At 40.5% G+C, this 19,767-nt stretch overlaps 1 protein-coding gene across 1 annotated transcript in view; it reads right to left on the minus strand.

Moving 5' to 3' along the window:
- Positions 1 to 16,953: 16,953 nt before the first annotated feature.
- The window catches only part of UBR3 (ubiquitin protein ligase E3 component n-recognin 3), a 120,261-nt gene continuing 117,447 nt past the window's right edge, over positions 16,954 to 19,767 (minus strand). The window contains 3 exon segments of the mRNA XM_068407438.1: positions 16,954 to 19,362; positions 19,365 to 19,399; positions 19,402 to 19,406. Coding sequence (XP_068263539.1) covers positions 19,288 to 19,362; positions 19,365 to 19,399; positions 19,402 to 19,406 — 115 coding nt within the window. The 3' untranslated portion in view covers positions 16,954 to 19,287.

A 19,767-nucleotide genomic window follows, 5' to 3' on the forward strand; every position in this document is an offset into this window, starting at 1 on the left:
GATTTAGTTTGTAAAGGGAACTTAAGAGAGTTTCCTAAACTCTTGTTCAATTGATCTATTTCAAACACTAAATGGCATATGGAAAGAAGCAGGATGCTGCTTTATTGCAATGCAGGGGAATGATGAACACAGTCCCTTCAACTGCCTTCATACCAGTCTCTTACAAAGTAGACTTTGACTAAAATGGAAATATCTGGCTTTTATTATATGGTAGTTGTATACATTCCTATTCCACTGATCACCTCTCTTTTCAGTCATTAACTGCTAATGTGTTTCGGCTTCCAGCTTTTTGTACCTAAGACCATGGATGTGCTCTTCAAGCAACTTATAATTGTACTGATACAGTCTCTAAGTTCATACAGTATTTCAGGTTTAAAATTGGGTCATCCAATTAACTGAATATGGCACAGCACAGCAGGAATGAGATCTATGAATTTCTGGGCAAAGGCTGAACTTCTTTTACATAACTTTGTGTCTTTTGATACTGCTGATAGCAATTAGAAAATACCAACCGACATAGAAACCTTGCCAGGATGAAAGGAAAAATTGACATCAATTTCTCCTCTCAAGAGAGAATTTTCTAGTTCCTCTTATTCTTTTCTGCAGAATTCTTATTATTACTTGCAATGCCATTCAGCAGACACTAATGATTAGGACAGCATTCAGAAAACAACATTATCTATTTGGACACTGCACACTGCACCTAAATGCTAGGTTCCTAATTCTAGGGGTGGGAGACACAGAAGTCATGTGAAGTATTCAAATATGAATATCCACATGGAAGTTGGACGTTTAAACCAACATTCACAATAATGAGAAAGCAGGACCAGCATGTGGAGCCAAGAGAGGTGCATCACTCAGGAAAAGGACATATTGGAAACTCTCTCTGTCTGCACGGTGCCTCTGTAAAACTGGGACTGAGCGCCCTAACTTTCTTACTCTACTTAAGTATCACCCCCCACTTGGAATTCACCTTTCTTTCTTATACCTTGCTCTGAACTCCCTGTTTGAATCTCAGGCAGACAAAAGCCAAGTGGCTGGCTCTCATGTTTAAACACAAAAGGAAGACAGACAATTAGTTCCTGTCTTCTATGAATAAAACACAGCTAAATACAAGGCAGGAAGTATATATTTATTAACAGAGGTGCTATCTGCTTTACAGAGTTGACCTTGCAATTGAATACATAATTTTCAGTCATTGGACACAATGTAGGAATAATAATTCAACACAGATTAAATACAAACAGATCTTTCTTTCACCAAAATGCGCAGCTTAATATATTGTTGAAGCTTTCAGCCACAAACACTGACCCCCTGGAAACTACAGCCCTTTCAAGTATTTCACGTTGCTTATCACAGAAATCTCCCTGGGTTAGTGCAAGCATTACTCTGTGAACTGGAGGGGTAAACGATTCCCTGTTGTTTGTGCTGCAGTAGTGGCGTGACCAGGAGACTGAAAGGGATGGGATTTTCTTGTGAAGCGTGGAAACTGTGTGTAAGGTGAGAAAGGTCCATGCAAAGCCAAAAAATACAGTGTCCATGCAGAATGTTAGACAAACAGCTGCCTGAACAGAGTGATAGGAGTAATTATGCCAGTATCTCAAGTGGGCTGAATACATTCACCAGTGTACCAAACGTATCTCTCTCCACAGTCTATATGCTACGATCAGCACAGGAAGAAGGAAAAGAAAATTGACTCCACTACTTTAATTGTCATCAATCACAATGCTGTCAGCATAAGCAGGCAAACAAAATCCATTTTCCACAGCCTTATAGCTTCTCTTGATATTCTGACCAAGGAAGTAGTAGCTACAAGGGCAGAAGGAACAGTGAAAGATGCAAAAGGACACGTGCTAGCTTTCACCCTTCCCTTATTCAGAGCTATTTCTATCTTATACATGCCCTACTATTAAAAGCTACTCCTTTTATTAATTCATATCATGCTATGTCAGGAGATGCGTTCATTTTCCTGATTTTTTATCTATTTCATAAGAAACATTGTAAAATTAACTGAGTCCCGTGTTTTCAAATGTGTAGTTCTGCAAACGTCTCCTTTTTCCACATACAATAGCAGTACTCCATCTCCACACAATGGGTTACAGTCAGTGCCTGAGGAAGGAACAACTGGATGAGGGGTGGAGAAAAAGAGGACCAGCCAGCAAGAGGCAACTGACATGCCTTGTTCCTTAACAAAGCAGCAGCAAAGAATGAAAAATCTCATACTTCTCCCCGCTCCTCACATGCCATTACCACAGGCCAATTCTCAGCTGTGTTCAGCAGAGATTCTTGCCTGCTGTGCAACATTCAGATGGGAAAGCTCAGCCTTACGCTGTCAGACATTTGTCACAGAGTTGTGGCACTCTGGCCACAGCCATCCAGCTTTCCAGCTTTGACACAAGGAAAGCATGTATGGCCTTACACAACGCATTATTCAGAGAACTTCTCTTCCCCAGAGAGAGGAAAATTCCTTGCAGAACTTTTGCACAATTAAACAATGGCAGTTTCTTAAGTTATTTTCCAGGTTTCTGGTGTGGCACATCAATCCCAAGGCCTTGCCTTGTTAATGCTGCACCAGGTTCCTTATGGGGTGTCCTTTTGCTGAAGTACCACCCAAATCAGTCACATCTCATCACTCCAGACAAACCACCCTTTTCCCACTATTTGTGACTTGTCCAGCTCCCAAAACAAGAGCTGTGAAAAGATGTGAAAGATGCATGGAAGGCAGGACAAGCTAGGAGGGAACTAGTAGAAGACTGATTTCATGCATTAGATGGTTGCTCCTTCTCCATGTCTACCTGCAGAGCAGTCCCTCCACTTTCCACAAACAGCAGAACAGGTGCTTTCCTCATCTGCACACTGTAACTCCTTGGATGACCACCACCTTCATTGTGCACTCTTCTGTCCTTTAGATTCTCCTGCTGCAGCTCCCTTACCTTGTTCCTATCTCCCCTCCCCGTTTTAGAAGCTATATGGCTTTATCAAACAGCACAGTGACAATCACAGCAAACGAGTCCACATATTTGATTCCTCCTGCTAGCACTATGAGGAATGTGGCTCCATATTTTAGTCTGTAATGTAGCAGTCTTTACTAAAAATACCCACTTTGAACTTTTGTCCTGGATGATTGCCGGATACATTGCAGCTTGCTTATTTTGCTGCAGTTCAGCTCAGTTCAATCTCATGGAAAGCAATTAAACAGTAACAACAACAGAAGAAAAATTCCCACTGAATGAAGTACCGGTTGTTCCTGCAGGTGCAGAGCATTCCCAACATTCCTGAAACAATCAAGCCAAAGGTGCCTTTGGTTCTATGTCACTGAAGTTCAGCTCTAGAACAGACTGGTAAAAAGCTTAGGGCTCACCTGGCCAGTTATGCTCAGGGTTTGTATGAGGCTTTTTTTCCCCCCTTCTTTTCTGCTGCTCTCCTCTCACCTCCCTTTCTCCTCCCTCATATTTCCTTGAGTTAGATCACTAGGAATTCACCTCCAGGGAAGGTAAGTTTGTAAGAACTAATGAAAGAGAAGCTACAGACACACAACGTATCACACTGTGTTCAGATGACAGCTTAAAACTAGGACTAGGATAAAAAAAAAAATCACTGACCAATTTCTTTAAGCAGACCAGTACAAACCAGTACCACAGCTTTCAGTATTTCAAAACCCCTTCCTGAACACAAATGTTCTTTGATTACCCTCGCAGCACTGCACAGTGTATCCGCACTTCGTTCATTATTCCCTTCTCCTCCACTTTCTCAGCTGCAGAAGCCTGGTAAAGACAGCAAATTCTGTTTTTGTGACACAAAATGTTTCTCTTCCTCAGACAAGCCTGCACTCAGGAGCCCCTTATTAGTGAGCCTCTCCAGGCAGTAGCACAGCAAAAATCATTGTCTTTGTCCAATGAACTTTTTATTCTGAATGCATTTGGCAAAAACACTGCAAAACAGGTCCTGACAGCTCTTAAAGCAACCAAATGGCCACTGCGCTGCTCAGTAAATCTTTCTTCCCTGTAGTTAGGAAGTCAATAATACAGGTACGATATTTCTTCTAATCGAGGATTTTGGATAGTATTGGATAAATAACTTACTCTGCACATAAATCAACAGGGCAGTACATAATTCTGAAGAAGAAATCACACAGCGGCCCTCACTCTCCAATGTGCACAAATGTATCGCTGCAGATAATGTTCCTACGGCTTGCCAACCATGGAACACCATGGAGCAGCACGTACCAGCACGGAAGTTCACATTTTCCTCGTTTCCAAAACAATCAATGTCCACTTAAACTGACCTTCCATTTTAAAAGGGTCTGAAATGGCTTTTAGAAATCTATATCCACCTTGCCTTCTAGCCAGACTACCATATGAAAATCTTAGCCCAGAAGAAAAACAGGTCTGATTGGTTCAAGTCACTTTTTTATTTTTGGAATAAAACTTGGGTGAACTCTTCTATTTTTACTTTATGTGCTACAACATCAGTAATTTACAGCAACTTAGATAAACACTAGAGGATTAGAGGATACAATGTTACAAAAATAAATGCATTACAGTTTGAAATTGCACATTAAGAACTGAGCTGCACTTCAACTTGGGGGTACAAAAACGGTCTAAAAAAGGGATTCCATATATTTTCAGAAGACATTCCACAAGACTCCACAGTAGGTTAAGATATAACCAATTCACTGCTTTTGCCAGAAAAACCTCAGTAACATCTGATTTGCTGACACTAATTTCAAAATACCTCAAAAAAAAAAAACCTGATCCTTGGTTTTCACAGTGCAATAAAACTGGAATTCCAGAGTGCAGATTTTGAAGGGGAGAATAAAGTGAAAAAACATGGCTTTTAAATACGAAAATTAAAAAACTTTTTGTATTTACACAGAACTGAATGCACTGCTTCAGAGAAATAAACAGAAAGATGTTTTAAGTTAGCTGCTGCTTCTCGATTTGTGCACAATATTATCTATGGATAACAGTACCTTTTCCTTTCTTTTGTTAATAATTGCATACCTGTATGTACCAGGGAGGGAGAAAAGGACACATATAATTGCTTAAAGGAATTTATCAAGTATTATAGTATTTGCAACATATATTATGGTTCACTAGTTACTAGTAGGTCGCCTAAAGAAGTACTATATACTAAAGCCAGGTCTATTTTGGTATTTAGAGAACTTACAGAGACTTTTCTTCAGTTATTCACAGCTTTGTCCCTATGTGCCTGAATCCTGTGCCATGCCTACCTACTTCTTGTCTCGTAGTATCTTCTGCCATTCATTTTTCATCATTTAACCACGAAGGGTTTTTTCTGTTTGAATATTGCTTACCTATAGATTTTGGAAAAATAGGGACAGGGGGTTGTCACTTGCAGAGGCAGGGTACCCGCACAGCCTCAGCAGCAGCACTCGCACGGCGCTGCGCAGGCAGGCCCCAGGCAGCCCAGGACCCCCACCCTCAGCGCAGCGGGGCAGGGGCCGCATTCCCTCCCCTCTCCTTCCCGCCGCAATCCCCGGGGCTGAGAGTAAACTTCTCTGGGTCTAGAGCAAAAGACAATTTGCCGGCGGTAGCGACGAGCCGTGCCAGCGCCGACTCCCTCAGAGAGGTGAAAGCCCCTGCCCTACACTCAGCGCCAGCGGACTGCGAGGCAAATGGCGACCGCCATTTCGAAGCCCCTCTCCGTTGAGGCGCGACCCCCACCCTACACGGCAGCGAGGCGGCCCCGCAGGACCGGAGACCTGGCGGGAGCGGAGCCCCGGCGGGAGCGGAGCCCCATGCCGCCGGGGCAGGGCGGGACGGTGTGCCGAAGCGCTGCTGAGGCGCCCGGACCGCGCCCGGAGGCGGCGGGAGCGCCCCGCGTTTGGCTGGGGGGGGCCCGCGCTAAGGCCCGCCAGGCAGCGCGCGCTGTTACCTCAGGGCGGGCGCGGTCACGAGTGCGCCCTGGGGAGCGCAGCGCCGCGCGCGGCGGGAAGGGCCGGGGCCTCTCAGGAACTGGCGGTTGAACACCGTCAAAGAAAAGTGACGTTTAGTGCTCTTTCCAAGAAATAGGAGCAAGAAATAAAATTAATGCGTACATATACATAACTAGTATTAAATAGCTTTCACTGAGACTTAGTAAACACCTCACTTGTCTCTGTGTATTCATTGTCCAGAACAATGAATTGTGAGTGCAGCTCCATCTGTGCTCTGAGAAATGGGGCCGGGTGAAGGAAACTATTTTATAAAGCACTTCTCCCCCTTTGGGAGTGAGTGTGGAGGAGTCCTCCCATCGTTGGGCATCTCCTTTTGTACCTGTTAGTCTTCATTTGAGCTCAGGCGTAACCATTTTTCAGGTTGTTTCTGGTTGCCCAATGAGAAGAAATACGGGTGGGTATTTCTCCGATACACTTTTCTTTGTTTACAAAAAACCTCAGAGAAACAAGTGGGAGACTGTTCCTTTGCTCAATAGGCCAATGCTTTTTTCAAGTGAGCAGGTCACACAGGGCTCCTTCTCACTCAGCTTTCTGTAGCAATCCCTCTGTAAGCGTTTTGCTGGCTCATCATGACTAACCTCTCCTTCTTCCACAGAGTTTTTAATTGTTTTGTGTCTCATATAGTGAGACATGCTGATCCAATAAGATAAGCAGACCTCTATTTTGGTAGTCAGAAACATGCCATTGGGCTCTGATCAGCCTTGCCTGGGGGCTGTGTTTTGGGCGATGATTCCTATCATAACAAAAATAACATCTACATGCACTATTCTGCACATTTTCCCTCAGCGTGCTCAAGAATTCTTTGATATGAATCTAGAAGAGCTCTGGGTATTCCCACATTTCTCCCAGATTACACAGAATCACAGAATGTTAGGGATTGGAAGGGACCTCGAAAGATCATCTAGTCCAATCCCCCTGCCAGAGCAGGATTGCCTAGACCATATCACATAGGAACGCGTCCAGGCGGGTTTTGAATGTCTCCAGAGAAGGAGACTCCACCACCTCTCTGGGCAGCCTGTTCCAGTGTTCGGTCACCCTCACCGTAAAGAAGTTTTTCCTCACATTTATGTGAAACCTCCTGTGTTCCAGCTTGCACCCATTGCCCCTTGTCCTGTCAAGGGATGTCACTGAGAAGAGCCTGGCTCCTTCCTCATGACACTTGCCCTTTACATATTTATAAACATTAATGAGGTCACCCCTCAGTCTCCTCTTCTCCAAGCTAAAGAGACCCAGCTCCCTCAGCCTCTCCTCATAAGGGAGATGTTCCACTCCCTTAATCATCTTCGTGGCTCTGCGCTGGACTCTCTCTAGCAGTTCCCTGTCCTTCTTGAACTGAGGGGCCCAGAACTGGACACAATATTCCAGATGCGGCCTCACCAGGGCAGAGTAGAGGGGGAGGAGAACCTCTCTCGACCTGCTAACCACACCCCTTCTAATACAGCCCAGGATGCCATTGGCCTTCTTGGCCACAAGGGCACACTGCTGGCTCATGGTCATCCTGCTGTCCACTAGGACCCCCATGTCCCTTTCCCCTACGCTGCTCTCCAACAGGTCTGTCCCCAACTCGTACTCATACATGGGGTTGTTCTTGCCCAGATGCAGGACTCTACACTTGCCCTTGTTATATTTCATTAAATTTCTCCCCGCCCAACTCTCCAGCCTGTCCAGGTCTCTCTGAATGGCTGTGCAGCCTTCCGGCACATCAGCCACTCCTCCCAGTTTTGTGTCATCAGCGAACTTGCTGACAGTGCACTCTATTCCCTCATCCAAGTCATTAATGAATATATTGAATAGAACTGGTCCCAGTACCGACCCTTGAGGGACTCCACTAGACACAGACCTCCAGCTGGACTCTGTCCCACTGACCACCACTCTCTGGCTTCTTTCCTTCAGCCAGTTCACAATCCACCTCACTACCCGATCATCCAGACCACACTTCCTCAGTTTAGCTGCGAGGATGCTGTGGGAGACCGTGTCAAACGCTTTACTGAAATCGAGATAGACCACATCCACAGCTTTACCATCATCTATCCACCGGGTTATGTCCTCATAAAAGGCTATCAAGTTGGTTAAGCATGACTTCCCCTTGGTGAAGCCATGTTGAGTGCCCCTAATGATCCCCCTATCCTTGATGTGCCTAGAGACAGCACCAAGAACAAGTTGCTCCATCACCTTTCCGGGGTTGGAGATGAGGCTGACCGGTCTATAGTTACCCGGGTCCTCCTTCTTGCCCTTATTGAAGACTGGAGTGACATTCGCTTTCCTCCAGTCCTCAGGCACCTCTCCCGTTGCCCACAACTTAGCAAAGATGATGGAGAGTGGCCTAGCAATGACTTCCGCCAGCTCCCTCAGCACCCGCGGGTGCATCCCATCAGGGCCCATGGATTTATGGACGTCAATTCATATATTGGTTTTTGAACCATAGAAATTTCCTCGATTATCACTAAAAAATTTTGGTTCATACAGTCTAGACCTTCATGAGCTCTGTTACAAAAGCTCATTTACATCTTAATCTTCATTTCAGTCTCTTGAGTTTATATTTCCCTGTAACTGTTTGCTTTGTTCTGATGCTGATGGTTTTTCACTGCCTTTTCACTAGGTCCTTGCAGGCCTGCTAGAATCACTTTTCCAAACACAACCAGCCTGTTTAACATACCTGTTTCCAGGCAGCAGTACAGTCACAATGGGCAACTACACTGTATTGGAGCTACATAAGTGCTATGCTTACGGACTTCATATCCCATGGTGGATTTCCAAACAGACAATGGTCTTCCATGGTGCAGCAATTTCCGTTGCAGTGGCTTTGTAAGTACAACTGGAATTCACAGCTTGCCAATAGAGTCATCCATGAATCAGAAATACCTTAATAGGGAATTTGAAAAGGCAAGGATTTAAAATTACAAAAAAAAAGAAACAACTCAAAAAAACACCTTATCTTAATTCTAACTCACCCATTTCAGCAGAAATAAATTTCATGTCACATAATCCTTCCCTTTTTGTAATGTTATACACATTAAAGAAATAGGTTTATTTTTAGTCACATTCTTTACTGGAACCTGCACTTCAAAGGGTTTGCCTTTGTTAGCAGTCAGACTGTTACTGTTTGCTGTAATAGGAAGTGTTGTCAATCCTAAACTATGATTTACATGAACATTGCTTATCCTGAAGCCAAACCAAAACAAGCCATACTTAAGTGCAGCTGTTATTTTTTTGTTGTTGTTGCTTGCGAGTCTCCGGTAGAAAAGAATTGTTGTAATATTTCTGATTACACGTGCAGTGGTGATTGACCCATCATACAATAGCTCCACGGATGCAAGCTCAGTGAGAGATCAAGCCATTCCTAGTCTTTCTTTAGGCTATATTTGAAAATCAAATTATTTGTCATTTATGTGGCCGTGGCTAGATGCCAAAAGGTGAAAATCTATTATTAAATGAAATGTTATAAAATGCTGTACCCTCAAGAATTGCATGGAAATGGAGACTTTCTTAGACATTAAATAGTCTACAGTATTTAACTGATGAGATTTTCCTAAGTGTATTCTATGGAAACATTCAGTTGCTGCACATTAAGTAAGGTGGGTTTTTTTGTGAATCTGTTAATGTTTAAATTGACATACAGTACTGACTTGCAGTGAAACATGTAACTGACAAATTATAAATGGAAGTACTTGAATAATAAAACATATAATTATAATGGAACCTACTCTTTCTGTAATTAAAAAGTTGAGATGCACTGTCTTACCCTGATTTATAATCTTAAAATCTCCTTATTTAAATGGATATACACAAAGATATACACTACAGTAAATCCCTTTTAAAAGTCAGGAGGACTTCATGCTTTTTAAATACCTGTTCATCTCTGTGTGTATTCTTCTTTGCCCAAAGATGGACTTGTGATTACAAACAGAATGCACAATTGCATTAACCTACAAACATCATAAACACTGATGAATCAGAAGTTAATGTAATAATATTAAACAGGCTTGCTGGAAGGGAAAAAAAAACAGTTGCCAAAGACTTCAAGGACAGTGCTGAAATGCGTACTACTTCCGTGAAAATTTTGAGGCAGTTTTAAATTCCAGCTATGCAAATATGGATACAGCACTCTGAACTGTAAATATTTGAGTTAATACATATTGTGTCGTATTGTCTTGTCCTACCAGGTCACGTGGGTGCTGCTTCAGTTTCCCCTTCTTAGCTTTTAAATAAATGTAAGTGCACCTTTTTCAAGGGTTGCCACTATCTCAGAGAAAACAAACATAAAAACCCTCTGCCGTTCAACAAGTTCTTCACATGTCCCTTTCTTACCTCAGGAGGTCATCAGCCTTCTGCTTCATTACTAGGGAGAACTCACATTAAGACTTCCCTCCATCAGTGCTTGCTTCCTCTTCCAAATCATGTATTTTGTTCACATGAAAACATCCCCTATCTTGCCTGCTAGTTTCCTCATATGCATCTCTGCCTGAGAGTAGGGTTGCTGTATTTCTGAGAGCAAAAGAATAAGGTAAAGGAAAGAATAAGGTGTGCAGAGACCGTGGTCTACTGTAATTTCTAATAGCTCTGTGGGAGAGTGCCAGATCCCATCTCCAGTCCCAAGTCAGGCCCAGGCTGCAGGAACGCAGGTCAGTGCCCCTGAAGGAAATGAAGCTGCCAATTCTCAGCCTGCTGAGCCAAAGCCCAGACACTCTGTCTACTCTGTGCTGGAGCAAGCAAAATGCTTCTCTATGGATTTTGCATCTCTAATTTCATCCCAAAGCCCCTCCCATCCTAGAGTGTCCCTTGTCCCATTCACCACCTGAGAGGAAAAGCAGGATATGTGCAGGTACAGATATGATAAGCCATGCCCAAGGGGTCTAGTAGCCAAGGTCTTATTGCAGTTAGGCTTTCATTTAGACAGACATCCAAAACGACAGGTCCTAGCTTTGTATGCATACTTGCATACAAAGATTGTTGCTCTAGCTGAGACATCTAGTTTTGTTCTCATTTGCACTGGTAGAAGAAAAATCCTGAATACAAAACTACTGCATTATCTGAATACAGAGGACAGCAAGGGCAAATCAACTGAAGAGTTTTACAGCATGGATTTCGAAGCAAAAAAACAGCAAAGGGGACTGAAAAGGAGAGGGAACCTCCATTAAAAAGTTCTTCAGCAATGAAGGAAATGAAATACCAGCAATATTAATGTAAGAGTGGATTCCACTGCCTCTGAAATCAATGGAAGTACTGAAAATAATATTGGAGCTTTACACATATATTCAAAGATGATTTAAAGTAGAAGCCAGCAGAGGCAGAGTAGTCAGATAAGGACTACAGAAGTGCAGCAAAACTATGTAGTAGCAGCACAGCATTAAAGAGTAATTACACTTGCATTGGGAAAGAGCGGGAGAAGCAGTTCAATGATATAACAGTTCCAGCCAAGACTAAAGTGCAAGGTACATAACTATGGTCCAGCCCTTACAAATCATAAGCACAAACTGCAGACCTCAGGCAGACACCTGGAAACAGGAGGGGGGAGATGGAATGCCTAATACAGAGATAGCACTGAAATGTAAATAACATTGCTGAAGTATAGTTAGAATTATATTGGATTCATTCCCAGCTCTAAACTCCAGAGGAAAGGTGACTCAGAGGACTTAAAAGCCAACAACAAACAATACACATAGAAGAGCCTACAAGCTGTGTATTCTAGATACCCATTGCCAAGAGAAGGACCCGCACAGATTCTAGCAAGTGATGCGTACAGTTAGCAGTACCTAGTACGTAGCTCTTCCACAACACGTCAGGTTACCCAAATACCACAAACTTAACCCTCTATTACTTCCACAGAGCTGGAGCACGGTGCTCCCAAAAGTACTCCTCAGTCTTGTTTTGTACAGCGTTCTTCACAGAGGCAGCAGTAATATGACTGGGAGTGCCATTACAACCTCTCATGGCTACATTACAAATTATTGCTGGGCAGACTTGGCATCATTATTGTTTAAATCTCTGAGTTTACCCTTAGTGGATGAACATCTGAACCACCAAGTGGCTGATGTCACTCAAATGCTAGGCCCGAGTAAGTATGAAGGACATTATTAGTAAGTTTGGAAGGTGAACTTATCCAAATAATCATTTCCCTTTCTCAAAGTTCTTTTTCCTTCTCTCTTCCCACATACAGCATTTCCTGCCCCAGTAGCACAGAAAATTAAAAGCTGCAGAAGGAAAAAGTAAAATGAGATGGTATTTCACATTAAGAATATCCTATGCAAATTCTGAATAATTATGCTGTATACAATTATAACAAATAGCAATGCTGGGTAATACAGTTCTTTATTTGCTTTTCTTCTTAGCTAATGAGTTCCCTTAGTGTTCAAAATCCATCTTTGCTGCCACACACTTACATAGGTAAATCACTTGAATGGGCTGAGCTTTCTTCCATTTATTGTTGCTAGGGGAACCACCTTGTTGGTATTCACCAATGTAACATGTCTTTTGACATGTGCTTCTGAGGACCAGATGCAACACAGCTGTGCAGCATTCAGTGAAAAAATGTACTGCAGCATCCTTGAAAATACACACACACAGAGAAGCAGCGTTACTGTAGTACTTTAGCATGAGATTGTTTTAGATTTCTTCTTTATTTAGACAGACAAGAATTGTAAAATGTAAAAATTTTTATGTAAAAAATTACATAAAATGTAAAATTGTATGTAATCAGAGTAATATTCCCTAATTCTGCCCACAATTTAAACACAAAGAATTCCAGTCTGTGAAATAAGCATTGCTAAAATAGCACCCATCTAATTTACTGTTTTTAAAAGAGGAAACTCTTTTCCTTGTATAAAGACTATTTTCTGTATGAAATCTTGCCATTAGCAGTTATGTGACTAAAAAAATGAATCCAAGTAGGGATAAAGTGGAAGTATGAACCATTTCTGAACAGGTAGGTATCTGAAGGTTATTTGAATAACATCAATCACCTGCTGGAAAGTATCTATTGTACAAATACAGCACTAGACTCATGAAAAGCACTAAGCATCTTTGACTCTCAGAATATACTTTTTTATTGAGATAGCAGCTTCTGGCAAGGAAAAAAAAAAAGATGTAGAGATATTGAAAAGGTATCATTATGTCCAGACTCACAGCTGATTATAGGAAAGAAACCAATCTTAATTTCCTGGTGATTTTGATGACTGCCAAAATATCTGTGTGGGAAGAAGCGACATTTGAGGTTGGAGGCAGCAAAGCATGAAAACACACAGCGTGAAAGTGAAGCATGAAAGGGCCGTATCTCACTGAAGTCCTGTGTGCACGTTTGTATTTCTTTGATGATAGCAGATCCAACTACCTGGATTGCTGTAACACCGGTTGGTCTACCATTATAGAGCAGCACTTATTCAATATACCTCACTGAACCAAACAGGTGTTCCCTGTCTTAAAGGAGCTTGCAAGTTAAGTGCGAGACAAAACCAACAGGAAAAAGCAGACAGCTAGAGAACCTAGACAAAACCATACTTAACAGTCCCTTCAGGTGCCCTGAAAATCTTAGTTTAACAAAACCTGCACATGTAGTTTATATGATGCATAACTTTCCACCAGTGGTTCTAAGTATCTTGTTACAGAGCTCTCCGACATTAAAAATAGCAGCTCTGTACTAAACTCTCTCAAGAGCAATGGGAAGTTGTCCTAGAACACAGGCAGTGTTCTTCTAGGGCCTGTGGAGATACCTTGTGTCTCCGTTTAGCCGCACCCAGGGTTTATACAATAACCAGTTGTTCTATCACCCCAGCCCTCCCCAGCCAAGAAAGGGAACTGGGAAAAGGAGGAACACTCATGGGTTGAAATTTAAAACATTTAATAAGAAAACCAATATCAATAATAACCACAAAACCCAAATTATACTTAGCCTCACAGAGTGGTAGCAAGTCCCTCCAGGGATCACAACAGTGAGAAGAGAGGAGGAGAGCAAAGAACCCCCCCTCCCCAGCAGCTTTCCCATTTATAGTGAACCTGACATTAATGTTACAGAATACACCTGTGGGCCAGCCTGGGTCAGCTGCCCTGGCTCTCACTGCTAAGGGCCTTGATCACCATGGCTGGCCACAAACTAAAACAAAAATGTAACAGAAAATTGATTCTAAATTTTATCCCCCACAAAAACCAGGACACCTTGAAAAACGGCAAAGTGAGTTTTAAGTTTTCAAAGCTGATGTATAACAATCTAAAATGACTAGCACGATAGAGCAAGAAAGCAGCCATTGCCTCTACAAACTAGTTTTCAGTCTGTATCCCCTGGCTATCTGTGCATAAATAACTCTGAGATAATGTAATTTTATTTGCAAAGTAGTTGCAAGGGGCTTTCCAGCTGTTTTAGGGTTCTTTTTGGTGGAATACTGCACAAACAAGGTAGTTGCATATAAAATACGGAGACAACAAAGGCATGAAAAAAGTGGCTGTATTACATGGAGAGAGCCCCAGCTTTTCAAAGAAACAGAAGGAAAACAACACATCTCACAGCAAACTGTATTAGTGGCTTCAAGAGCCAGATGCAAAGGATATTCCTTGACACCTGAAAAACAGACAAAGGATCATTATCTGCCTTAGGTATTTGCCAGTACTTACATGTAATCCCCGAGAACATGTTGTTCTGATTTGGTTAAGTGCTTCAGTATGCAGTTCCATTTGGTCACCACATTTAACGCCAAACCATGGAGACAATAGATATACACAACACTTTGAAAAATTATTGTTAAAATGAAGGAAACAATACATTTGGGGTTTTTTTCCAGTTTTAATCTCTGAAAGGTATCTTGGTTTTTTTTGTTGAAACATTAAAAAAAAAACAAATCCAACCATCAGGAAGAAGCCTAGCATAATCATTTTCAGTCAAAATTATTAAAAAGTTTAGTAGTCGTGAGTTGAAAGCAGTCCTACGATGGAAAATGTATTATTAGGCAACAGGAGATGTTAAGCAATTCCAGTAGCTAAAATAACACAGACATTATGGGCAGCATAAAGAATTGACTGAGGGAGTTTGATTTTACAGGAAAACAGTTTTCTCCCAGAAAATTCCTGCTCCATGACAGCAGGTAATGGAAGAAAAAAAAAAACTTAGCTCCAGTCCCCAAAACATTTGTTTCCATACTCAGTGGAAATGGAAAGGTTTACATCCATGTGGTACATACAAGGGATGAAGACAAAAGGAATAATAAGTTGTTTATTGGGTAGTAAATCATTCAATGATGTGAGGGGTTTCCATGGAACCAGCTCCTGTTTTCATGAATTAAGAGAGCAGCCTGCTGTACATCAAGTGACAGAATTACAGGAAATGGCTTTTCAAATTAATGGTACTTTCATGAAAGCTCATTTTGAGACATTTTAACTGTGACTCAGAGCTAAATTTAAAATGCTTTTGAAAAGAGTGCATTTTTTGCTCATTTTCCTGTACCATGAAGAACCATACATTGCAAAGATCATGTTTTAGGGTAGTAAGATTCGATTCTTAAAACTATCATTTATTTAACAAGATTCAATTTTGCTTTCTCAGTAGTATTTCAAAGAAACACAACATTTGAAGCACGTGGCATTAAATCTCCTGAATAGTATTAGTGGTAAGAAAGTACAAATGATACAGTGAATAAAAAAAAATTTAAAACCTATGAATTAAAAGGATTTTTAAAATTTATTAGAACACCCTGGCCATTTATACAGCTAAGAATTCATGAAGTGTTTGACTTCACTGAGAATATGCTTTTCGTACTTAAGGACATCCATTTCCAGGAATTAATAGCTAGTACAACCTAGCAAGATTACAACCACAGTGACAGGATGTTATAGTGGCAGAAGAGGCAATTAATCACAAGGCTGAACCTGCAGCAGCTGGGGCTCTTCTCAGTATAACAGCACTTGCAGGCAAACAACTGCCCATCTGAGAAAACACCAGTAGGTGCTCGGGGCGGTGTGCCCTACCAAAAGGAGGCATTCATGTAGCGTGGCCTTCAGACCAGCAGTATGGCTCTCACTGACTGCAGGGAGCAATCCACACAACAGAAATTGTCACACACAGCCAGCTGCCTCAGATTACATACACTCCTTCATAGCCCACAGTTGATAATTGAGAGCTGTGAACCTCCATACACCGGGTCAACTCATTCCTGTGGTTTTCTTACTTTGTAAACAGCGTAATTTCATTCTTATCTAGGCTAATGCTCAGACAGGCTCCATTGATCATTACCTCCACCTCTGAGAAACGAAAAGTGAAAAGCAGGACTGCAGAATCTGGGTTAGATGAAATTACATCTAAATCATATCAAGATCAGCATAAAACTCACTGGCTCCTCTGGCAGCTGTATACACACGGCACAAACTGATCTTATGGGATTCTGAAGTAAAGAATAACATTTGTGGATACTGTAGCAAAAGACCCTCTTTTTAAAGGGAAAATTTTATTTGCTTGTGAAATGCTGTGAGTTATGCAAGATTCCTGTTGCAGAGGTGATGAAAATATTAATTGAAAATTTCAGGCCACCACTAAAAAAAAGATGCTATTATCCAAAGGTCAAGGTCAAAACAACACTGTTTCGCCAAATTTCTCAAAGGTCAAAAGAAAAGGAAAAATTTAATACATATACGGTCATCAGATTGAAGTCATAGTTATTCCAGAAACAGAGTTGACAGAAGAGAAGGTCAAGCACAGTTTTCCCAGAAGTACAGTTTCTCAACTCAACATTTTAATTTTAGCAGTTTGCAGCAGCAGCAACGCTGTAATAGCTGGCATAAAATTAAGCACAACTTTAAGTAGTATAATTATGAGTAAAATAAAATAATCCAAATTACTAATACAAAATACATGACTGTAAGTAACAAAAAAAATACCACATTTACTCTCTATGCAAAATACTTCACATGCATAAGCTTTTAGCATTTAAATAACTGCCTGGCTATTGGGTGGAATTCTATAATAATTCCATTTTGGATAACTGGGGTAGAGAGAAGAAATTTCACGAGCACACAGATTGACTGTAGACTTTTATTAACATATCTTACAATGTCGATAACTGTATTCCTAGTTTTATACTCTTCTGATGTGTTATAAAGATTGATTTAGATTCTACAGTAATGTACTGTACTTAAATGATCATTCATACAGGATATCACACCAGAACATTTGAGTAATACACGCACACATCACTCTAGTTTGGACCTGTTATTTTTCAAGGTTAGCTTAATAAAGTAGGATTAAAAAAGTTATGGGGGAAATCAAAATTCTTGTTTAGCAGCATGCAAGGATATTCAAGTACAATTTTTCAACCAAGTGGTTCTTTTTGTCATTTTTAAATTGACTGGTGACTAATTCACCAGTACTAAAATAAACACTATGAAATACCCAAATGTTAAAGTTAAGGCTAATAGTTTTACTTCACATCCATATGCACAACCAGAGAACGTTCCATTTCAAGTAAACACAGTAATCAATTTCTGGATACGTTAGCTCTTGTAAATATAGCACTGGAGCTTCAAACTACAGATTATTCAAGTTCGTGAACCCTGTAATAATTATGCTGGAGATGTAAAGAATCTTTTTGCTCTTTAACCACACTTACAAAAGGGCCTGATATTCATAATGAGCAATGCAAAAATATTACAGGCAGAACTTATAATACAGTATCAAAAAAGTAATATTTTGGAAAAGACCTAGCCATTTAGTTGGTGAAACAGAGTAAATTCTAATTTTACAGGAAGTACTGTAATACTTTTGAAATATATATATTTATATGTATGTATAAAAACCAGCATCCTTTATTGTGGGGTTTTTGAGTTGCAGGTATCCAGAAAAACTCATTGTATTTACTTACTTTTCCTTCTGGCCGTTCTCCTTGATTGCTGTACAGTCATTTTATTTCCCCTATACACTTTTCACTAGATACTGACTTCCACTGGGGAACTATTTTCATTGTATATGTGGTTTTATCATAAGGTGTTTTTACTTTACACATATAAATTTTATTTTACACACAAGCTATGAAACTCAAAACTACCAGGAACTGCTTGGTAGTACTGTATGAAATAGCCAACAAATGTCCAACACTTGTGAAAAACATAAGTAGCAATATATTACATACCATATTTTAACTATAATCTTTCCTACCTACTTACACTGTGGGGTTTAGCCTAGTCATGCCTGTTCTCACAAATTTTTTAGCCCTCAAAGCGTAAACTGTTTCAGCATTCATCCAATGAGGCTGCACATGCATTGGTTGTCTATCTAGGCTATCTCCATTGTTTTTTAATTTGTTTTTCCTCCTTAGGAAACCAAGCAGAAAGAACAGCAATTACTCTAAACAAATACAATATAGAGGAACCTCTGAAATGACAGGAAAGATACAAAATTATGTTTAATTTGCAGAATAGTTTGCACATTTCCAATCCAATCATTCTGAAACATACATCTGGTTTGAAATGACAGGCAGGCTTATGGTTCTTATGCTTGTAACTGGGATCTGCTATGTTGGGCGCCATACAAATTCTCTATATACAGGCAATTTCTGTATGTGTTATCACTAAGGGTTTATTCAATTGATATGGAAAAAAAAAAATCTCTTTTCCAGGAAAAAAAAAAAAAAAAAAAAAGAGTGTGTGTTCTGGATTACATTAATAGCAATAAGATACCTAATTTACAGCTATTTCACTTATTTATGGAGAAAAAAAAATACGAAATTCCTGAGAATGCATACGTTTTCAGTAATGCCTGAAATATTTCAATAGACCTCTCTTGATAAGTGAAATACTCTTTAAAATTCAACTTTCAGACCAATTGTTACCATGCAGTCTCACAATCGTTTTACAAATCCTGTCTAATTACAACGCATATCAAGCAAAAACCTCAAACCAACACAAAGGCAAAGAAATTTTATCCAACATATTTAGTATGTGTAGTAGACATATATAACTGTTTCAGCAGAAATTGCTAAAACTCAACTCCATGTCGAGAAAAATAAAACCTGACAGCTATCCCTGGAGCCTCTAAACAACCGTAAGTAAAATTTGTGCTTCTTAACAATAATGGGCTTTAAAAAATAAAAGAAAAATGGACTACTGAGTGCAATCAGATTGCTCACACAATTTTGAGGATTTAATTTCAAAGTATTGTATCAATATTTAGTAGCAACACCAGCTAATTTTGCAAAAATTTCACATGTTGACAAAGTTCCATTTCCCTTTTATGCCCATACCCCACTCCACCCCAAGCCAAATAGCTAAACTCCCATTCAGTTAAAGCTATTGTCAGTCAAGATTCATTCATTCATGGTAACAGCAATGTGATATGGTGTGTAGATGATGATGATGATTTACAAGCCATTATAATGTGGCCCCCATCTTTTATTGATATGATCAAAAGTATGAGACACCCACTGCTGCCTCAAGCTACTTTGTATCTTTCCTTGCATATGTAGAGAGGTTACCACGCCTGTAGGGGGGAAAAAAAAAGAAAAACTAATGGTTAATATGCCAAATAAATGGAAAATTGCTTCATTATACAGTCAACACACAACACTCATTACAACTTTTTTCCCAGGGTAAGCGTGCATTTTTATTGGTGAGGGGCTTTTGGTTTTGTTTATATAAGATAACTGCTGGGAGTTCCCTTCCTCCCTCTTGGATAGCAGAATCCAAAAACATCTCTTGTTCTTTCAGGCACGTGTAGCTTGGAAGCTACACTCCTTTCCTACACTGGAATCCAACTGCATCGTTTGATTAAAGGCCAAAAAACAACTTTGGTAGCAAAGTGTTTCCCAGTGCAACACTCAGAATTGACTGTCATTGGGAAT

The sequence above is a fragment of the Nyctibius grandis genome, chromosome 9 (assembly GCF_013368605.1).
Source record: "Nyctibius grandis isolate bNycGra1 chromosome 9, bNycGra1.pri, whole genome shotgun sequence".
Taxonomy (NCBI): Eukaryota; Metazoa; Chordata; class Aves; order Nyctibiiformes; family Nyctibiidae; genus Nyctibius; species Nyctibius grandis.